We start from the raw sequence: 18,286 nt of genomic DNA, 5'->3' as shown, positions 1-18,286 counted from the left end.
CCGAACTGCTAGGTTGGCAGGCGCTGGGACCGAACAACGGGAGCGCACCCCGCCACGGGGATTCGAACTGCCGACCTTTTGATCGGCAAGCCCTAGGCGCTGAGGCTTTTACCCACAGCGCCACCCGCGTCCCCTCAAAAGGCCATTAACTTGGTCTAAACAAGCTTCCAAATTGCCCCCTTTAAAAATCAAATTGCCCCCCTGTGGGGCATGTGCCTCATATTGGGAACCACGGCTCTAGAGTGTCCCTGCTTGGCCAACCTTGAAACCACTGTCTCACTCGAGTACCGGGACCTTCTGTGTAAGCAAATCATATGTATTGCAGCCTCCCCCAACCTTCAAATGTTGTCAGACTACAACTCCCAGCATCCCCAGCTAGCATGGCACAATGGTCAGGGTTGCCGGATGCTGTAGTCCGGAACGTTGGGAAAACACTAGCTTGCGAAAAGCTGTCGTTAATACTTTGTCCAATCTGTGAGTACACTCTATTGACTCGAATGCTTTGTCTGCAGGTCACCATTAAGCTCTGTGCAGGCAACTGATCCAGGGTGAGTGAAGATGCGCGTGCATGCACGTGTGCATGTGTGGGTTGGTGAGGTGGGCAAGGAAGTGTGACTAAATCTGCAGGCACAGCCCTATTTGCATTCAGTATACTCAGAACATCAGAAGAGATGGACCAGCCATGCATTTTGCCTTCTGCCGTTTATGCAGAAACTCAATGCAAGCTGAGTTAATGGTATAGCATCCCACTGAGCTTTGAATATAGGCTTGTGCATGCTTGACAGCCCTCACATTTCGCAGGGTTCCTGAGGGCATGGTCAGAGCCGGTGTTCACACCACTGGGTTTGTTTTCACAGGCTGAATGTGTGTAGCTCATGAACGATGGCGAAAGGCAATATCTCAATAGTAGAGTGCATGCTTATCATACAGAAGATCACATGTTCCGTTCTGGACATCTCCGGTTATTTATTTTTTTAAATCCAGAAGCATAGCTCTCTCTCCCCTGCTCCCCCCCCTCCCGGAGAGTCATTGCCAGTCAGAACAGACCAACCTTCACCAACTGTGCTCTAGTTGTTATTGAAACCCATCTCCCACCCCCCTGACCAGCCTGGTCAAATTGTAGTCCAAAGGTACCCAGTTGGGGAAGGCTAGAGGGCTAGACAATACAGTCATACCTCATGTTACGTTTGCTTCAGGTTGCGCATTTTCAGGTTGCGTCCCGCGGCAACCTAGATGTACCAGAAAGGGTTACTTCCGGGTTTTGCTGCTCACGCATGCGCAGAAGCAGCGAATCGTGACCTGCGCATGTGCAGACACGGGTTGCGTTCTTTTCAGGTTGTGAACGGGCCTCCGGAATGGATCCTGTTCGCAACCAGAGGTACCACCATACTGGACAAGGGAGGCAAGGACATAAGAATAGCCTGCTGGGTCAGCCCAATGGCTCAACTAATCCAGCATCTTATTCTCACAGTGGCCAATCAGATGCCTGTGGGAAGCCTGCAAGCAGGTCCCAAACATTTCCCCTCCTGCAGTTTCTGGCAACCGATATGCAGAAGCACACAGTCTAGTTGAAGAGCACAGCCATCATAGCTAGTAGCCATCAATAGCCTTTTCCATGAATTTGCCATGGCCATAATTGCCTCCCATGGGAGCAAATTCCATGACCTAGCTGCTTCCTATGACCCTGATCCCCCAACCCCGTGCATTCACGGACCCTGAATCAGTTGTCTGAACAGGGTTATCAGTGTTGCTTTGGATGCAGGATTCAGAACAGTGGGGGTGGGTGTCAAGCATGAGCCTCTTTCGCTCACCTTTCTTCCTCAACCCTGTAGGCGGACTCAGGAGCGTATCTCTGTCCAACCTCATCGGTTACATCCAAGCTTCGAATTTGGCCATCAACTGCAAACTCCTCAACCCATGGGCCCCCAGCCCAGATATTTAGCGGAAGGAACAGACTGGTAAGTCATTCCTTGCTGTGACAACTGGGGTGAAATCAGGTGCGGAGCAAGGTGGGGGCGATGGGGGTGGACCGCCCCGGGTGTCATTACCGAGGTGGGTGACATTTGGCGTGCTGCACGCCTGCGACTCCCGCCTACCCTGAGCCATCAGGGGAAGGGGATGAGTTGCACCACATTTCGCTGCTTTGTTTTGACAGCCCTGCGCTGCCTGGCTGCTGGAGGAGGCATGCAGGCAAGCTCAGCAACATAGGCCAAGCATTCACTAAAAAAGCTTTGGTCAATCCTTCCCCCCAACAACTCCTGGCAATGACAATGGGTAGATCACAGCCAGTCTTTTTATACTCAGAGTAGATGACAGTCTCTTGGGAGTCCAACTAGATTTCAATGTGTGTGGGAGGGGGGATGACAAGAAATTTCCCGTACCGGGTACCACCTGACCTTGCTACGCCACTGGGTGAAATAGAAGTCTTGTGATACCAGTTCCTGTGAGGAACGGTTGAAGGAGCTGGGCATGTGTATAGCATGGAGAACGGAAGACTAATAGGAAACATGATGGCAATGTTCAAATATCTGAAGGGTGTCATGCAACAGTAGTTTAGTGGCAAATTCAGAAGTGCAGGATCCCTTAATGAGAGTCACACAACAACACCCCCTCACAGTCACACCCCCTTCTAAGACCATGCAGCCTTCTAAGACAATACAGTGTAATAATAATGATGATGATGATAATAATAATAATAATACAGTGGTGCCTCGCAAGACGAAAAGAATCCGTTCTGCGAGTCTCTTCGTCTTGTGGTTTTTTTCGTCTTGCGAAGCAAGCCCATTAGCGGATTAGCGCTATTAGCGCTATTACCGGTTTAGCGGCTATTAGCGGCTATTAAAGGCTTAAGGGATTAGCGGATTAGCTGCTAAAAGGCTATTAGCGGCTTAGATCAGCTGATAAGCGGCTTAGATCAGCTGTTAAGCAGCTTAGCGATCAGCTGTTAAGCGGCTTAGGGGCTTGGGGAAAAGGGGGGGAGGGGAAAAAACCCCAGGAATCGCAAGACATTTTTGTCTTGTGAAGAAAGCCCATAGCAAATTCGTTTTGCGAAGCACCTCCAAAACGGAAAACCCTTTCGTCTAGCGGGTTTTCCGTCTTGCGAGGCATTCGTCTTGCGGGGCACCACAATAATAATAATAATAATAATAATAATAATAATAATAATAATAGATGCAGTACCATAATCAGTGCAAAGCACCATGTATTGCCTTTCAGCAAGATCTATTATTTGCACATACACTGGCAAATTATTTGGAGTGCTTGAGTATCTTCATTTGGAGTGACTTAAGTTGTCATTTTCTTGAAGTTCCATTGTACATGACAGAATTTGCACACCATTGTCTTGAAATGGAAGCACCTTGTGTTCTCAGTGCCCCATAATGCTTAGTTTTAGAGCATCAGAGCTTTCCCTAAATATTCTTCCAGTGTTCCTTCTTTTGAGCTATCCTAGGAGCCAATCCACAGTGGCCGATTCACCTCCTTTTACTCTTAAAAAATTACAAAGTCATTGTTTAAGCCTAGGTGACTCAAAAGCTCCCCTTTCATGCTGATTGGGTAGCTGTAGGGCTATGGAGACAGGGGCCCTGCTGCAGAAATAGTACTGAGTCTCCCACCTTTCACAACCCTCAACCACCACACCTTTGCCTGCAGAAGATGGAGCAGACTAGTTCTGTGTTCTTTCAGATAGCAGAGTGGTTTAACCATCAACCCCTCTTCCCAGGGAACTCTGGGAATTGTAGTTCTGGAAGGGGGAATCTGAGTCTTCTAACAACTCTCAGCACCCATTAACAAACCATAGCTCCCAGAATTCTTTGGCTCTTTAAAGAGTTATCATAGTTCTTTAAATGTATGGTATGAATGTGGCCTTCATGTTGCCTTTGTAGAAGTTCATAGGGAGGAAGATGGGGATAAAAACAGAACTGGATGACTCCACCTATGGTTGGCTTCTTTCTTTTCTTTTTTCTTTCTTTCTTTTTTCTAATAATTTTTTTATTCATTTTTCTTTTTCATTCATTACATACATCTGAAATTCTTAACCTTTACTATATATTCCTTCCTCCTTCCCCTCCTAGGATTCCCCCAACTTCCGCTTCTGGTTTGTTTCTCTTTTCGCCCACTTTGCTACCTCCTAACAGAAAAAGTTATTAATAACATAACATCAAACCTAAAAACATAAAAGTAAATACACCATAATATTTCTCTATCTTCTAAACATTTTCTAATACTAATAATGTGAATGTTTATTTAAATCCTGCCATCCAGTCTATCAACTTTCTTTGTTTCTGCAAGTATGATATAAATGGTTCCCATTCTTTTCCAAAGTCTCTGTTGTCTTTTTCTCTTAGTCTGTCTGTCATTTTTGCCAGTTCTACATAGTTCATCAACTTCTCTTGCCATTGTTCCTAAGTTGGTATTTCTCCAGTCTTCCAATTTTGTGCAATCAGCATTCTTGCTGCTGTAGAGGCATACATAAATAAAGTCCTCTTTTCTTTCGGCCTAAAATACCTAGTAAGAAGGCTTCTGGTTTTTTTACAGAAGTTATTTTCAAAATTTTCTTCAATTCATTATATATCATTTCCCAAAAGGCTTTTACCTTTTTACACTCCCACCACATATGATAGAACGTACCTTCTGTTTCACATCTCCAACACTCTTTCTTTCCATTTTTATACATTTTTTGCCAGTTTAACCGGTGACAGATACCATCTATACATCATTTTCATATAGTTCTCTCTCAGCTTCTTTCTTTCTTTCTTTCTTTCTTTCTTTCTTTCTTTCTTTCTTTCTTTCTTTCTTTCTTTCTTTCTTTTCTGCCCTACCAGTCCCAACGGGTATCAGACACCACTGGGAGGGAGAGGAGGGAAAGACTATTGGCACACCTTTTACACTAATTTGAGCTTGTTTTGCACAGGATCTCAGAGTCCTTTCCACATACAGGACCACATGCAGATTCTGTGAAAAAGGCCAACAAGCAGAGAAGTTTGATGTTCAGTGCAGAATATCAACATCCTGTTTTAATTTACGTATTTTTCACTCCATAAGATGCACCTGACCATAAGACGCACCTAGTTTTTAGAGGAGGAAAGGGGAAAGCTCCATTTTTGGGGGGATAAGCTCACAGTTGTGCAGCTTCTTTTGCAAAGGGGGAAAAGCCCTGGTTTTTTTGAGGATCAGCTCAAAGTTGTTGAGCTGACTTTGCAAAGGGGAAAAATCCTGTTTTTATGGGGTTCAACTCACAGTTCTGCAGCTTCTTTAGGAAAGGAAAGGGAGCCGTTTCTACAGTTTCCAGACTGATAATCTAATCAGCCAGTCACATGTCACTGGGGAAACAAACAGCCTCCATCTGCAGAACATTCAACAATGGAGGCCTGCGCAAGGGGGCGGGGCCAGCAAGGGAGCCAGCGATCAACCACACATTCACTCCATAAGACGCACAGACATTTCCCCTTACTTTTTAGGAGGAAAAAAGTGTGTCTTATGGAGCGAAAAATACGGTAACAATCACATCCTACTTTTTACATTTAATTGCCTATGCTGTTTTCTCTTTCTCTTGACCACCAGTGCTTTGAAACTCCACAGGGTTAATGTACATACCAACCAAACTCTGTACTATTTGGATGAGTCACCATGCCTCTGGGCTCATGTTCCTTCTGTCCGGTGAAAGATATAAAAACAGCATTAGGCATTGGGTTTGAACTCAAAGTGTATGTGTGTTGGGAAGGGGGTGGTGGAATGGGAGACTTTTTATAAAAAACGTTGCCCAACGCCTGAAAGCGATTCGTATTTCTGCACCCTTCCAGGGATCTCAGCGTCGATGCTGGCCTAACTCACAACCAGTTCCAGGTCAGGCCAGTTCCACAACATTATCAGCATTACTTAGCGACACAACGAATGCAGCATTTTCCCCGGAACACGTCCTCAACGCAGATGGTAAGCGAAGCGGGAGTTGCTGGGGGCTGGCTTGAAGCCTGGCTTAGACCAACAGCATAGTAACCAGAGTTTGGTGATGGAGCACATCCTCTGCGTGCAGAAAGCCCCAAATACTATCCCTAGCATTTCCAGCTCAAGTGTGCTGGTCCCGAGGGTTAACCGTGCGGCGAGGTCTGAGTCCAGTCTGAGGTCGAGGGTGCGGTGTGGAGGCTGTCTGTCAAAGCTGAAGCAGGGTCCAAGGCAGGGAGTCAGGTGAGGTCAAGAACTCTGGCAGAAGAGCAGGACAGGGTGCAGGCAGGAACAGGCTACCAACAATGTTGCTCCCGCAACCTGGGACTGGCTGGCCTTTATCTTCCCCGAGGCATAGGGCAGCCCCGGTTCACAGGTGACTCGCCTCTCCTGGCCTGGAACCGAGCACTCCTCCTGCAGGAACTTAGTTCCCTCCGCCTCTCTGCCCTGAGCCTCTGCAGCTCAGGAGAGGCTGGAGGGTTACCAGACCCATAGGCAACCTCAGATTCCCCTGACGGGGCTGAGAGTGGAGCACCTGCAGGCAATGGGTCCTCCATCCCCTCAGGAGCCAGAGCAGACTCAGCTGGTGCCTGCACCTGAGGATCCAGCACAGGTGAGGACCATTCAGGCTCAAGCCCCAGCCCCGGCTCAGCTCAATGCTCATCTTTGAGTTCTTCTCTGGCTTAGATTTTAATCTGTGCTGGAGAAGTAGTGTAGTTTTCGCTCTATAAGCCGCACCTGACCATAAGAAGCACCTAGTTTTAGAGGAGGTGAACAAGAAAAAAAACCTCTCCCTCTCTGCTCAGCGCCTCTCCAGCAAAGCGGGAGGAGAAACGGAAGGGGCTCCGTTTCTCCTCCCGCTTCGCTGAAGGGGCACTCTGCAGCTTTTCCTCTCTGCGCAGCACCCCTTCAGCGAAGCAGCAGGGGAAACGGAGCCCCTTCCATTTCTCCTCCTGCTTCGCTGAAGGGGCGCTGCGCAGAGAGGGAAAGCTGTGCAGCGCCTCTCTAGCGAAGCGAAGCCAGGAGAGCAAGAGGGATTGGTGTGCACCGATCCCTCTTGCTCTCCTGGCTTCAGCGAAAGCTGCGCAGCCTGCATTCGCTCCATAAGACGCACACACATTCCCCTTACTTTTTAGGAGGGGAAAAGTATGTCTTATAGAGTGAAAAATACGGTAGTCAACGTCTCTCTCCTACCCCGCCTCCCTTGTGGGGGTGCCCTGTCCCCTCTTTCCATCTCTGGCACTGGGCCTGCACCAATGCTTGGGAACTAAGCTACAGTAGCGTTGGGAAACATAGTTTCCTCAGTGCTACTGACGCATTCCCATGCGGAAAATGCTCTGTGCCTTAAAATCCAGCATATCAGGGAAAAGTCTATGCCAGAACCCTTCTTCCTGACATGTTAGTTTTCTATGCGGAGGTGACAGGAACATTTAATCATGTGATTTCTCCATCTGCCATTTGGAGTGGTACAGTCCAGGGATAGTTTTACGACACAATCTGCTGTCTGTGTAGACCGGGCCTGAGTCACTGTCTGGGGGAAGGCAGTCAAAATACAGGCGTCTATCATTCCTGTCAGCTGATTGCTAGTTAGGAGCCGGCACTGTGGGAGGCAATTCTTTCTGAATGGATAATCCGACAGCTTTAACAGAAATGATTGCTAAAGCTGGTTGGGTTCTTTTACACAAGTGCTTGAAGAACAACTTGCATCGCTGGCTGCAGAATTATACCCTAATAATCTGAAATAATGTTGGGTGCTCCAATCTAGCAGATAATCTTCCTTTGAATTTCAAAGGCCATTAAGCCTTATTTTGAATACTACTACTACTAGCAAACTCTTACTTACTTACTTACTTACTTACTTACTTACTTACTTATTTTGCACAATGCCTCACAGGTTGTTCATGAAATTAGAAACTACCCATATCCCCAGCTTCAGCTACTTGCTCTTCAGGGACTGAATCCAAACAGACACACGTCCGCTGTGAGGGAAAGTTACGAAGTAAGTTCTCGCAGCTTGAATGACCCTCTGGACCTTTCCCCCTGCAGGTTCTGTATCCGTTTATTCGTTTAGCCACTGTGGCCTTACTCTCATGTAACAGTAAGCCATAAACATGGCTGGCCCTATGATGAAGCAGAGTGAGGCAGCTGCCTCAGGTGACAGACGGTGGGGTGTGGGGAATGGCCAGAGCTGTGAGTCCCCCATGGCTGCCCTGTACCCTCTAGATTAGCCCGATGCCCTCAAGTAAAGCGGCAGACGTGTCCTTGGAGTAAAATTGGAGTAAAATTCAACTCCCAGTCCAATTAGCTTCTGTATGTGCTTTCGGGGTTGGGCGCCATCTTGTCCTTTGCCTCAGGCAGCAAAATGTTTTGAGCGGGCTCTGCCAATAAATGACGGCTTATTGCAAATGGGTCGTGTGCTGATGTGCACTGCTGAATCACATCCATCCCCCTCTTTCTTGTGTAATGCTGGGAAGACACAAGTCAGAGTTAGGTGCAAATCAGCACTTGTGATTTGCTTGCTCAAAACAAGCCACAGGCAAAAGCTCAGGTTTGTTCTTGGCTCCCAATATGTTTCCGAGCACAATTCAAAGTGTTGGTGTTGACCTTCAAAGCCCTAAACGGCCTTGGTCCAGTATACCTGGAGGAGCATCTCCAGCCCCATCATTGTGCCCGGACATTGAGGTCCAGCGCCGAGGGCTTTCTGGTGGTTCCCTCATTGTGAGAAGCCAAGTTATAGGGAACCAGGCAGAGGGCCTTCTCAGTAGTGGCGCCCACCCTCTGGAACGCCCTCCCATCAGATGTCAAAGAGATAAACAACCGCCTGACATTTAGAAGACATCTGAAGGCAGCCCTGTTCAGGGAAGTTTTAATGTGTGACATTTTGATGTATTTTTAAATCTTTGTTGGAAGCTGCCCAGAGTGGCTGGGGAAACCCAGCCAGATGGGTGGGGTACAAATAAATTATTATTATTTTATTTTTATTATTATTATTTCTCCTGGTTTGGTTTTTTTGGGGGTCAAATGCCAAAATGGGCATGATCAAATTATAAAAGTGGGCATGGGGAGAACTGCCACTTTTAACAGCTGCCTTCCCAAAGGCTTTGCAGCCAGCTATTTGACACTATTTTGAAAAGTATTAGTAATTGGTTATTAAGTTTGGTTTTTGAAAAGCTTTAAAAATTAAATGGGCAATTTGAGGGGGAGTTTGAAGAGCCCCTCCCTCACAGTATCACAGGGTCAGTCAAGAATAATAATAATATTAATAATAATTTATTATTTATACCCCACCCATCTGACTGGATTTCCCCAGCCATTCTGGGCGGATTCCAACAGAATATTAAAATACAATAGTCTATTAAACATTAAAAGCTTCCCTAAACAGGGCTGTCTTCGTATGGAGAGAGAGAGAGAGAGAGAGAGAGAGAGAGAGGGAGGGAGGGAGGGAGGGAGGGACAGGGCAGAGAGAAAGATTTGGAGGGGCATTTTTGGCATTACAGGATCACAGCAAGGGATCTAGAAGAGCAGTCAGTATTACACACACACACACACACACACACACACACACACACACACACACCTGATGCAAAAAATACTGAGTGAGATAAGACCAATTGTTTGACTTCATATAAGTCAAGATTCCTGTATATTCCCATTTTGAAAGTCACTTTATTTCCTGTGACTTTAAAAAGAAACCTGTTTAAAAATAAACCTTCTTTGGACCAGTAAGGGGCAGGGAAAGGGTGGAGAGATGAAGACTCTTGATCTGCCGTCTCAGATGGCTAACAGGTGGCTATTTGAAAGGTCTCCTGTTCATTCCTTGCTCTTTCCTCCCTCTTTTCAGGAGCTTCTGCAACTGGAAGACAGATTGGGCAGTGTGAACAGGGGGGCCGTCCAGAACACCATTGAACGGTTCACTTTCCCACACAAATACAAGAAGGTAAGAGTTGGAAGAACATCTCATCCTACCAGAATTGACACTGGGCGCTGACCATTCTTGGAGGCAAGCCTGATGCTGGCTACAACTTTTTGTTGTTGCAAAAGTGGATGAAATTTGCAGGCATAACAGCCGCCTTACCATCACTGGATTAAGCCTGACAAATCGTAGGCAGACAACAACCATACGACCAAGCCAAAAAACAACCATTGTTTTTTCCATATAGGGCATCTTCAAAAATTGATTATTTTTTTTAAAAAAGGCAATCAACAAGTCTTTAACTTTTCATTTTAAGAATGAACAGATGTGGATGCAACACAATCTTTGCCCTCTATGAATTTGCCTAAAATCAGTGGCTACCACATCGTGTGGTAATAAATTCCACACATTAATTGTAAGCGTGTAAAGAAGAAGTACTGCCAAACTGTTTCACGCTGGATGACTCTGAATTATAATATTCTGAAGGAAAGAGACTAAAATGTATTTTTCTGCCTACTTTATCTGCATCATCTATTTGTTCTGAGGGTTCATATGTACAAATCTGGGCTGCTTGGAAAGGAGTAGTAGTAGTAGTAGTAGTAGTAGTAGTAGTAGTAATGACAATAATTTATTTTAAGTATTCACATAAACTCCTGCACTGACTGGTATTTTGTTATGAGCAATGGGTCTTAATGGAGGCATCAGCTTCTGAGAGAACCGGTGGTGTCTTTGACATGTTACCTGTGTATGACCTTAAAACTCTTCGCTCCAGGTGACACACACATCCATCAAACTCTCTTTCCCACAGGGACAGGCGGAGTGCTAACTAGATTCAGCAACCATAGAGTTTTCAACAGGGCAGGTTTCCCTAAACTGAATGTGCCCAGTGAGGGCATTGGTTAAGCCATGCATCCCCAATCTTTGGTCCTCCAGATGTTTTGGACTGCAATTCCCACCATCCCTGACCACTGGTCCTGTTAGCTAGGGATCATGGGAGTTGTAGGCCAAAACATCTGGAGGGCCACAGGTTGGGGAGGCCTGGGTTAAGCTCTTTGCCATCTAAATCCCCACCTGCTCCTGAAGGCCTTTAGGCAGCCATCTTGTGTAATGCTGTGATCTTTCCTTGACCTTCTTGACAGAGGAGACCGCAGGAAATCAAAGCAGTAAAGGAAGATGGGGAGGAGTCGGACACCGATGAGAAATGCACAATCTGTCTCTCGATGCTGGAAGACGGAGAGGATGTGAGGTATAACTATCCTCCAAAGGGATTCTGAGTGAAATATTTCTTATGTTCCTTCTCCACCCACCTCACCCCACCTCAGAGTTTCTTCACTTTCATTCTTTGCTTGCTGGTCTGGCTTTCTATAGCAAACTCCCCCTCCACCACACAGATATATATTGCCTCTGAGCAAATTAAGACGTTGGTCCTCATGAACTAAACAGCCAGAGGTTTGTAACTAGGGCTGCTGATGGGGTTGTCTAAGGTCTTACAGCACCCCAGGGCTTCTCTCTCATCTGAAGGCAGCCCTGTTTAGGGAAGCTTTTAATGTTTAATAGGTTATTGTATTTTAGTGTTCTGTTGGAAGCCGCCCAGAGTGGCTGGGGAAACCCAGCCAGATGGGCGGGGTATAAATAATAATAATAATAATAATAATAATAATAATAATAATAATTAATAATTATACCTCTAAGAACCACCTGCCTCCAATTCTGTATCCATTTTGAGCAGGGCGGGTTCCAGGTTTAAAGGAATGGGATTTGTTTTGCATCAGTGGGCACCTGGCTACCTTACCAGGTGACAGGAACAAGTCCTGGAGAGCTGCCATTTTCATTTTCCACAATTCCCCTGGACACAACACCACTCCTATGCATTGTGGGGAAATAAGACGGTAGTCCTTGACTAGAGCACCAGTTTCAAGGAGGGGGACACGGGTGGCGCTGTGGTCTAAACCACTGAGCCTCTTGGGCTTGCTGATCAGAAGGTCGGCGGCTCGAATCCCTGTGATGGGGTGAGCTCCAGTTGCTCTGTCCCAGCTCCTGCCAACCTAGCAGTTCGAAAGCATGCCAGTGCAAGTAGACAAATAGGTACCACTGTGGCGGGAAGCTAAATGGCGTTTCCATGCGCTGCTCTGGTTTCCGTCACAGTGTTCCATTGCACCAGAAGCGGTTTAGTCCTGTTGGCCAAATGACCCGGAAAGCTGTCTGTGGACAAACGCCGGCTCCCTTGGCCCAAAAGAGAGATGAGCACCACAACCCCATAGTCGCCTTTGACTGGACTTAAGCGTCCAGGGGTCCTTTAAAGGTAAAGGGGCCCCTGACCATTAGGTCCAGTCGTGGCCGACTGGGGTTGCAGTGCTCATCTCGCTTTATTGGCCGAGGGAGCCAGCGTACAGCTTCCGGGTCATGTGGTCAGCATGACTAAGCCACTTCTGGTGAACCAGAGCAGCACACGGAATCACCGTTTACCTTCCCGCCGGAGCAGTGCCTATTTATCTACTTGCACTTTGACATGCTTTCGAACTGCTAGCTTGGCAGGAGCAGGGACCGAGCAATGGGAGCTCACCCCATCACGGGGATTCGAACCGCCAACCTTCTGATTGGCAAGCCCTAGGCTCAGTGGTTTAACCCACAGCGCCACCCGCGTCCTTTAAGGAGGAGCTTAGGGCAGGCATCAGCAGTGGGCCTCAGCACAATGGCTGAGGCCCTAGCCGTTGCACAAAGGTCCTGCATGATGGTGTCAGGCTCAGTCTCGACCTCTTGCCCAGGTAACAAACCTTCTGTTTTCCAGGCGTTTACCTTGTATGCATCTGTTTCACCAAGTGTGTGTGGACCAGTGGCTCGCAACCAGCAAGAAATGCCCCATCTGCCGAGTGGACATTGAAACACAGCTCGGGTCCGACAGCTGAGAGGAGAACCACCTCTGGGGACGTGTCCTCTTTTCCTTTCCTTTTCTTGGTCCTTCCTGGGGCGTCGCAGCCCCTTTGCAGCAAAAGTTTTGCCTTTCTGAGCCATTTGATTTTGTGTGTGTGTGTGAAGAAAGCCTGCAAGCACATTCGCAGATTATTTAAAAAAAAAAAATTAATTAATTTTTAAAAAGAAGAAGAAGAAGAGGAAGACAAAAATGAGGAAGATAGAAAAGATGATGATGATGAAGAAGAGGAAGAGTTGGTGGTTTATAATATCTCGAGGTAGGAGGAGATCCGTGCCACCTTGTTGACTGCGAAGCATGGCAGCTAGAAAGCCGGCGGGAAGAGTTAGTTGTGGGAAGGATGGTACATAATGTTCCTAGTTATGGCCTCTCAATCCTGCTTCTCAAAAGGATTGTATATAATATACCTCTCGAATAAGTAGAAACATATTAGGGGTTCTTTAGCTATTTCTATGGATGGCTTCCAGAGCATGTACGCTTAAAGAAATGTCGTCTTTTGATGCCCTGTCATCTTGTGGTGGATCTGTTGCTATTAACCTAATCTGCACCAAACATCGCATTGGGGGCTTTTGTTATCTTTTCGTTTTTCCATAAGGTTCCTTACTTTGGTGCCTGGCTGAAACATTATTGGGGGTGGGGAGGGAATGGGGAGACACAAAGACACGAGAGTAAAGTTCTTTCCTTGCTTGGGTGGAAACAGGAAGGAAAAAGAATCCTGTTTACGCTGGAAAAAAACAAAAGAAATATATATCTATTTCTTTTCCCTTAGGAGCATTTGACTCGGGAAAAGATTGCAGTGAGGTAGGAAATTAAAGAAAATGAGGGAAAGTGGAAATTGGAAGGAAATTTGGGGGTTGGGAGAAAAGAGCAGGAAACTGTTTTTCCTGCTTATCTGCTGGTGCTGGACATGATACTTAGGGCACAAGCCCAGGATGAATTTTGCTTCCGTCTTCTGGATCTGAACGATGGATTAGAACATCTCTCCACAAGCCACAGGCTTAGCCTGCTTCTCCTTCAGAAAAAGACATATTATGAATTTGACACTCTCCCTTTTGGAGCAATGGAACCATTTTCCGCCTCTTTTAAAAACAACATGGCAGCCATTTGATTGTCAGTAGGCAATTTGCTTTTGGGGAGCAGTGACAAGGTGACTTTTAACCCTGGAGGGCTCTTTTGGCTCTATATCTTGTGACTGGGAGGAGGAAGCGATTTTCATCTGGTCTTGTGCATGAGTTGGATAGATGGATTAAGCTCCTAGTTTTGCTAGTAGAATACACTGTCTTTGGTAACTGGTCGGGGTGAGTCTGAAAGGCCACAGGAAATAGATTCTGCCATCTCTTGGCAACACAATAAGCACAAGCCTTGCTCTCCAAAGCATGGAGAACAGGGCCTAAAGACCACATCTTGCCTGTTCTACCTTAAATTCTTGCACAAAAGCTACATGGGAAGTATCTCATCAAATCCCATAGAACTTGTCCAGAAATATTCCCCCACCTCGCGCTCTCAGGATCCCAGAGACTGAAAGAACGGCAGGGGCTGACTGAGCAAAATCTTCCACTTTTCTTCCAGATCTTTGCGCTGTCTACTGTGTGTGTGTGTGTGTGTGTGTGTGCGCGCGCCTGTGTGTGTGTTTAGAGAGGTTTTAGCACTCAAGACAAACCCTGCATTACTTATTTTTCAAGTGGCTAGCTATTGGCTGTGCTCTTCCAAAAGAGCCTTATAGCTGCAAATTAAGTAAAGGGGAAGAGAGAAATGCAGTCCAAATTTACATGGTGAAAGCCCTTTTAATACATGGAATATTTTGAACACGGACAACATTTCAGGTTCCTGGAAAACATTAGAATGATGCTCTGGTCTTGGGAGGCAAATGTGTGATTGCGCATGCAAATACTGTATGTCTGCGTGTGCATATATAGTTATTATGTCCTGAAACTGGTTTTCAGGCTGTCAGCTGCATAATATGCATGCAATGTAGCTAAGTTGGGCAGTCTCCACTGAAGGAGCGTTCCACATCCTTAGCAGAACGGGGAATGATGTGTGCAATCTGCTGTTCAGGAAGAGGAATGAGGGTGAGGACAAATTCAGCCTTACCCAATCTCTTTTCCTCACCAAGCCGCTGACCAGCGGAATGACAGCTTCCTTTACAAAACTTTCACCACACAGCAGAGGAGCCAACACTTAGGGGCCATGGGGGCTTCGGCCCCCACAATAAAATATTTGTGGGGGCTAGGTACCCACAAAGTTAATGGGCATTCCCATTTAAATGGTGTGTGTGTGATTAATTGTGTGGGAAGGGGCTATCCTGGGCCCCCACAATATTTTATTCAAGTTGGCACCCCTGCCCCACAGCCTGGCATACTGCAAGCACTCACTTGGTTTTTGACCTGTATATTTAAACCGGTCTCAAACTGGTTTAAAACAGAAGGCCCTGCCCCACTGGTAAAATTACTTTTGCATGCCTGTTCAATATTCTTTGTAGCAGAGTCCTTGGCCCATGCACTCATGACAGTGGTTCCTGGTGGCTCCTTGAGCGGGGACCATAGCTGTCAACTTTTCCCTTTTCTTGCGAGGAATCCTATTCAGAATAAGGGAATTTCCCTTAAAAAAAGGGAAAGGTTGACAGCTATGGCGGGGACCACCATAGGTATTTTATGTCCTTCCATTTTAGGCCTGAACCCAGGATGGGCTATAGCACAAAACATACAAAGCAAGTGAATATCATAAAAAACAACAACATTTCAATATAGATTTTAAAATAATAATAATGCGAAAACAACATTATGAAAACTGGGCCTTTGAATCAGGCAGCTTACTTGAGGGTTCAGAAATGAGAGAGGCTGACGGCCCGGTTCATAAGCTCATTTTTGTGTGCTATTTTTACTATGTTGCATTTTTCTCATCCGCTGACCTTTACAGATAAAGCTAGCTGTAGAGTGATTTTTTCTTTCTGCTTGGCCAGAAGCATCAGTATTTTAAAAGGCTTGCTAGATGCCCAATTCATTCAGGATGAAAACAGCCTCCTGGACCAGTTTGCAAAAGTACAAATATATATATATATATATATATATATATATATGAATGAAACTCCCCACCTCCAAAAAAAAGAAGAAAAAGCTTGAGATGCTTTCTAACTGTGAGTGGGTGGAAACAGAGAGATTGAAATCCTGAGCAGCTGCGCTCCGCACTGGTCCCCGGGAAAAACTTGGCTGCGAACAAGCCATTTGTCCCTGCAGCCTTTAAATCTGAAAAGTGTGGTTGGACTGCAACATTTAATCGATTAATCAGTCAGATTAATCAGTCAAAGGTGTTTGATCAGATTAAAAGTTGCAGCTTCATTAATGGAGCACCCGATGGTGGCGATTGCCACTTAATTATTTAATTATTCATTTGAATTATTTCTACAGAAATTGGGAGTAGCAGGGACCACCTTAGATTAGGTTCATCCTTCCCAAAGCTGCTTCTACTGCCTACGGTGACAAGTAAACTTTTGGTAAAAGCCGCATGGTTTTATTTGCAGAATTTTTTTTTTTTTTTTTTGCAGATTGCAATGATAGATGAATTGATTAAGTCGTCTAAAACTCACATGGTGATTAAACCAATTTTGCTTTTATTGGGTGACAACCCAGAAACAACAATGATAACTGCATCCTCCCCTGAAAATGTAAAGTTAAATTCAAGAGTACAATTTTTGCAGTAATAAATATTTCAATCCCCTTGTCACAAGAGGCAGCGATTTAAGCAGAGGCTCGCGCCCTCTCTGTCTTTTGCCTGGCAGTCCTCTGGAGGATCAAAAGAAACAAGCGTGATCCCACTTGCCTTTATACATTTTTAATACTCTGAGGCAACAAAGGAAAAATAACAAGCTCCCCCTGTGCACATTTTTCTATTACCAAAAGGACTTCAATACAAGTGGGGTCCCACAAATGTTTGCAGAAACATTTGCTCTCAATTCAGACCTTCTTGCCATTTTGCCCCCATCCCTTCGTAACAACCACACATTGCCTCTTCTGTCTTTAGTTCTTATGTGCTGGTGCCTTTTTTTGAGCAGTTAGAATAGACTTATTCTGTGACCTCACAGCAGCTCAGCCAATGGCTAAGAATGGCTTGCAGGTAACTGCCAAATTGTGTTTAATCCCTCAGGTTTTATTGCTGGTATTTGTTCCTGACAAGGTTTGTTTTTTATTGTTTTTTAAAGGGGTCTTGTAGAACTACTATTTCCCAGCAAAACTTCACATTCTCTCTTTAAATATATATATATTGTTTTATTAGCATTCCTCCAACAATGGTAAGGCCCTTCAGCCCAAAATGCCAAGCAGGGACTAAGGATGAATGAAAAGTATAAATGGAAACTCTTCTCTACCATGGGTTCTTCTTCCTTTCCTCAGAAAGGGTGAGGCAATAGGACATAATATTTTCACACACTTTCTCTCTATCTTAGCTTCTTTCCCCATTGGAACAAGTGAGGAAAGCTCTTGCAGTGGATTCAGAGACAGTGATTGGCTGACGTGAGTCCCCAAACTCATGGCTGCCCAATGCTGAGTTTCACCCTCTTTGCTACTTCTGTCTGGCCATGCTATTTAGAGAAGAAGCTCATCGCAGTTGCCTAGCAAGACCCAGAAGGGCTGCCTCAACAGAACCCAGAGGGGAAGGAACTGAGGCACAAAACCAGCAGAGCAAGCCAGACTTGGACGCTGTTCCAGAAAGCCCACACATTTGGTTCTACTAATCTGTGACTGAGACCTGCATCCAACCCAAGTTCTACTCCTGCTGAAAGGAGCAGATCTGAGATAGTCACGTCCATTAATGTAAATGGATCTGTTTTGAATAGAAATGGCATTGGGTTTTAGCCAATGCTAGCCCTACTCAGAGTCGACCTATTGATGTTACTCAACGTGACTCACGTAGGAAGCTAAATCGCTTAGTCGGTAGAGCATAAGGATCTTAATCTCAGGGCTGTGGGTTCATGCCCCACATTGGGCTAAAAGATTCCTGCATTTCAGGGGGCTGAACTAGATGAGTCTCTACTTATATTATTCTAACAGGTCTTCTTCTTTGAGTAGAATTTAGTTGCATGCAGCCCATAGCGTTCCACCAAACTTTGACCAAAAACAGCATTGTCCGTTCTGGGAAACAGAGTTGATCCCAAGATGCGAGTGAGAATGCATTGGAGGGCATTGAACTAGATGACACTTTGGGTTCCTTCTATGATTCCATGAACCTCTGTGCACATAACAAAATTTCCTCTCCCTTTGTGCCCTCAAAAACAGCTCTGGAGGATTGGGGGACCCTCCAAAGCATTGCAGGGACCCACAGGGAGACGAGGAAATGAAATTCAGGAACCCTGCTGGTGTGACATTGAATACAACCCTATGATTCCTCAAATATCATCGTCTTGTTTTGCTGTGAAGAGTGGAAGAGATTGCTCAGTGGCAGCCAGAGGAGGCAAAGTTTGGAAAGATTTGGAAAGATTCGCTTCAGACGATTTTTCTTGTCTTCTGAAGGAA

General features: G+C 45.7%; 1 protein-coding gene across 2 annotated transcripts in view; it reads left to right on the top strand.

Moving 5' to 3' along the window:
• The window catches only part of ARK2C (arkadia (RNF111) C-terminal like ring finger ubiquitin ligase 2C), a 98,111-nt gene extending 80,118 nt beyond the window's left edge, over window positions 1-17,993 (top strand). The window contains exons 3-10 of one of the 2 annotated variants that reach the window (XM_083403136.1): window positions 513-548; window positions 1,833-1,958; window positions 5,802-5,931; window positions 7,835-7,939; window positions 9,782-9,877; window positions 10,993-11,099; window positions 12,642-14,466; window positions 14,506-17,993. In XM_083403136.1, the coding sequence (XP_083259262.1) occupies window positions 513-548; window positions 1,833-1,958; window positions 5,802-5,931; window positions 7,835-7,939; window positions 9,782-9,877; window positions 10,993-11,099; window positions 12,642-12,759 (718 nt within the window). In that variant the 3' untranslated portion in view covers window positions 12,760-14,466; window positions 14,506-17,993. The remainder of the gene's footprint in view (window positions 1-512; window positions 549-1,832; window positions 1,959-5,801; window positions 5,932-7,834; window positions 7,940-9,781; window positions 9,878-10,992; window positions 11,100-12,641; window positions 14,467-14,505) is intronic. The other variant, XM_083403137.1, reaches the window with a different exon arrangement.
• Window positions 17,994-18,286: the final 293 nt, after the last annotated feature.

This window comes from Podarcis tiliguerta (genome assembly GCF_965153285.1).
Source record: "Podarcis tiliguerta genome assembly, chromosome: 11".
Taxonomy (NCBI): domain Eukaryota; kingdom Metazoa; phylum Chordata; class Lepidosauria; order Squamata; family Lacertidae; genus Podarcis; species Podarcis tiliguerta.
Note: the sequence above shows the minus strand (reverse complement) of the source record. Positions and strands in the feature narration are given on the sequence as shown.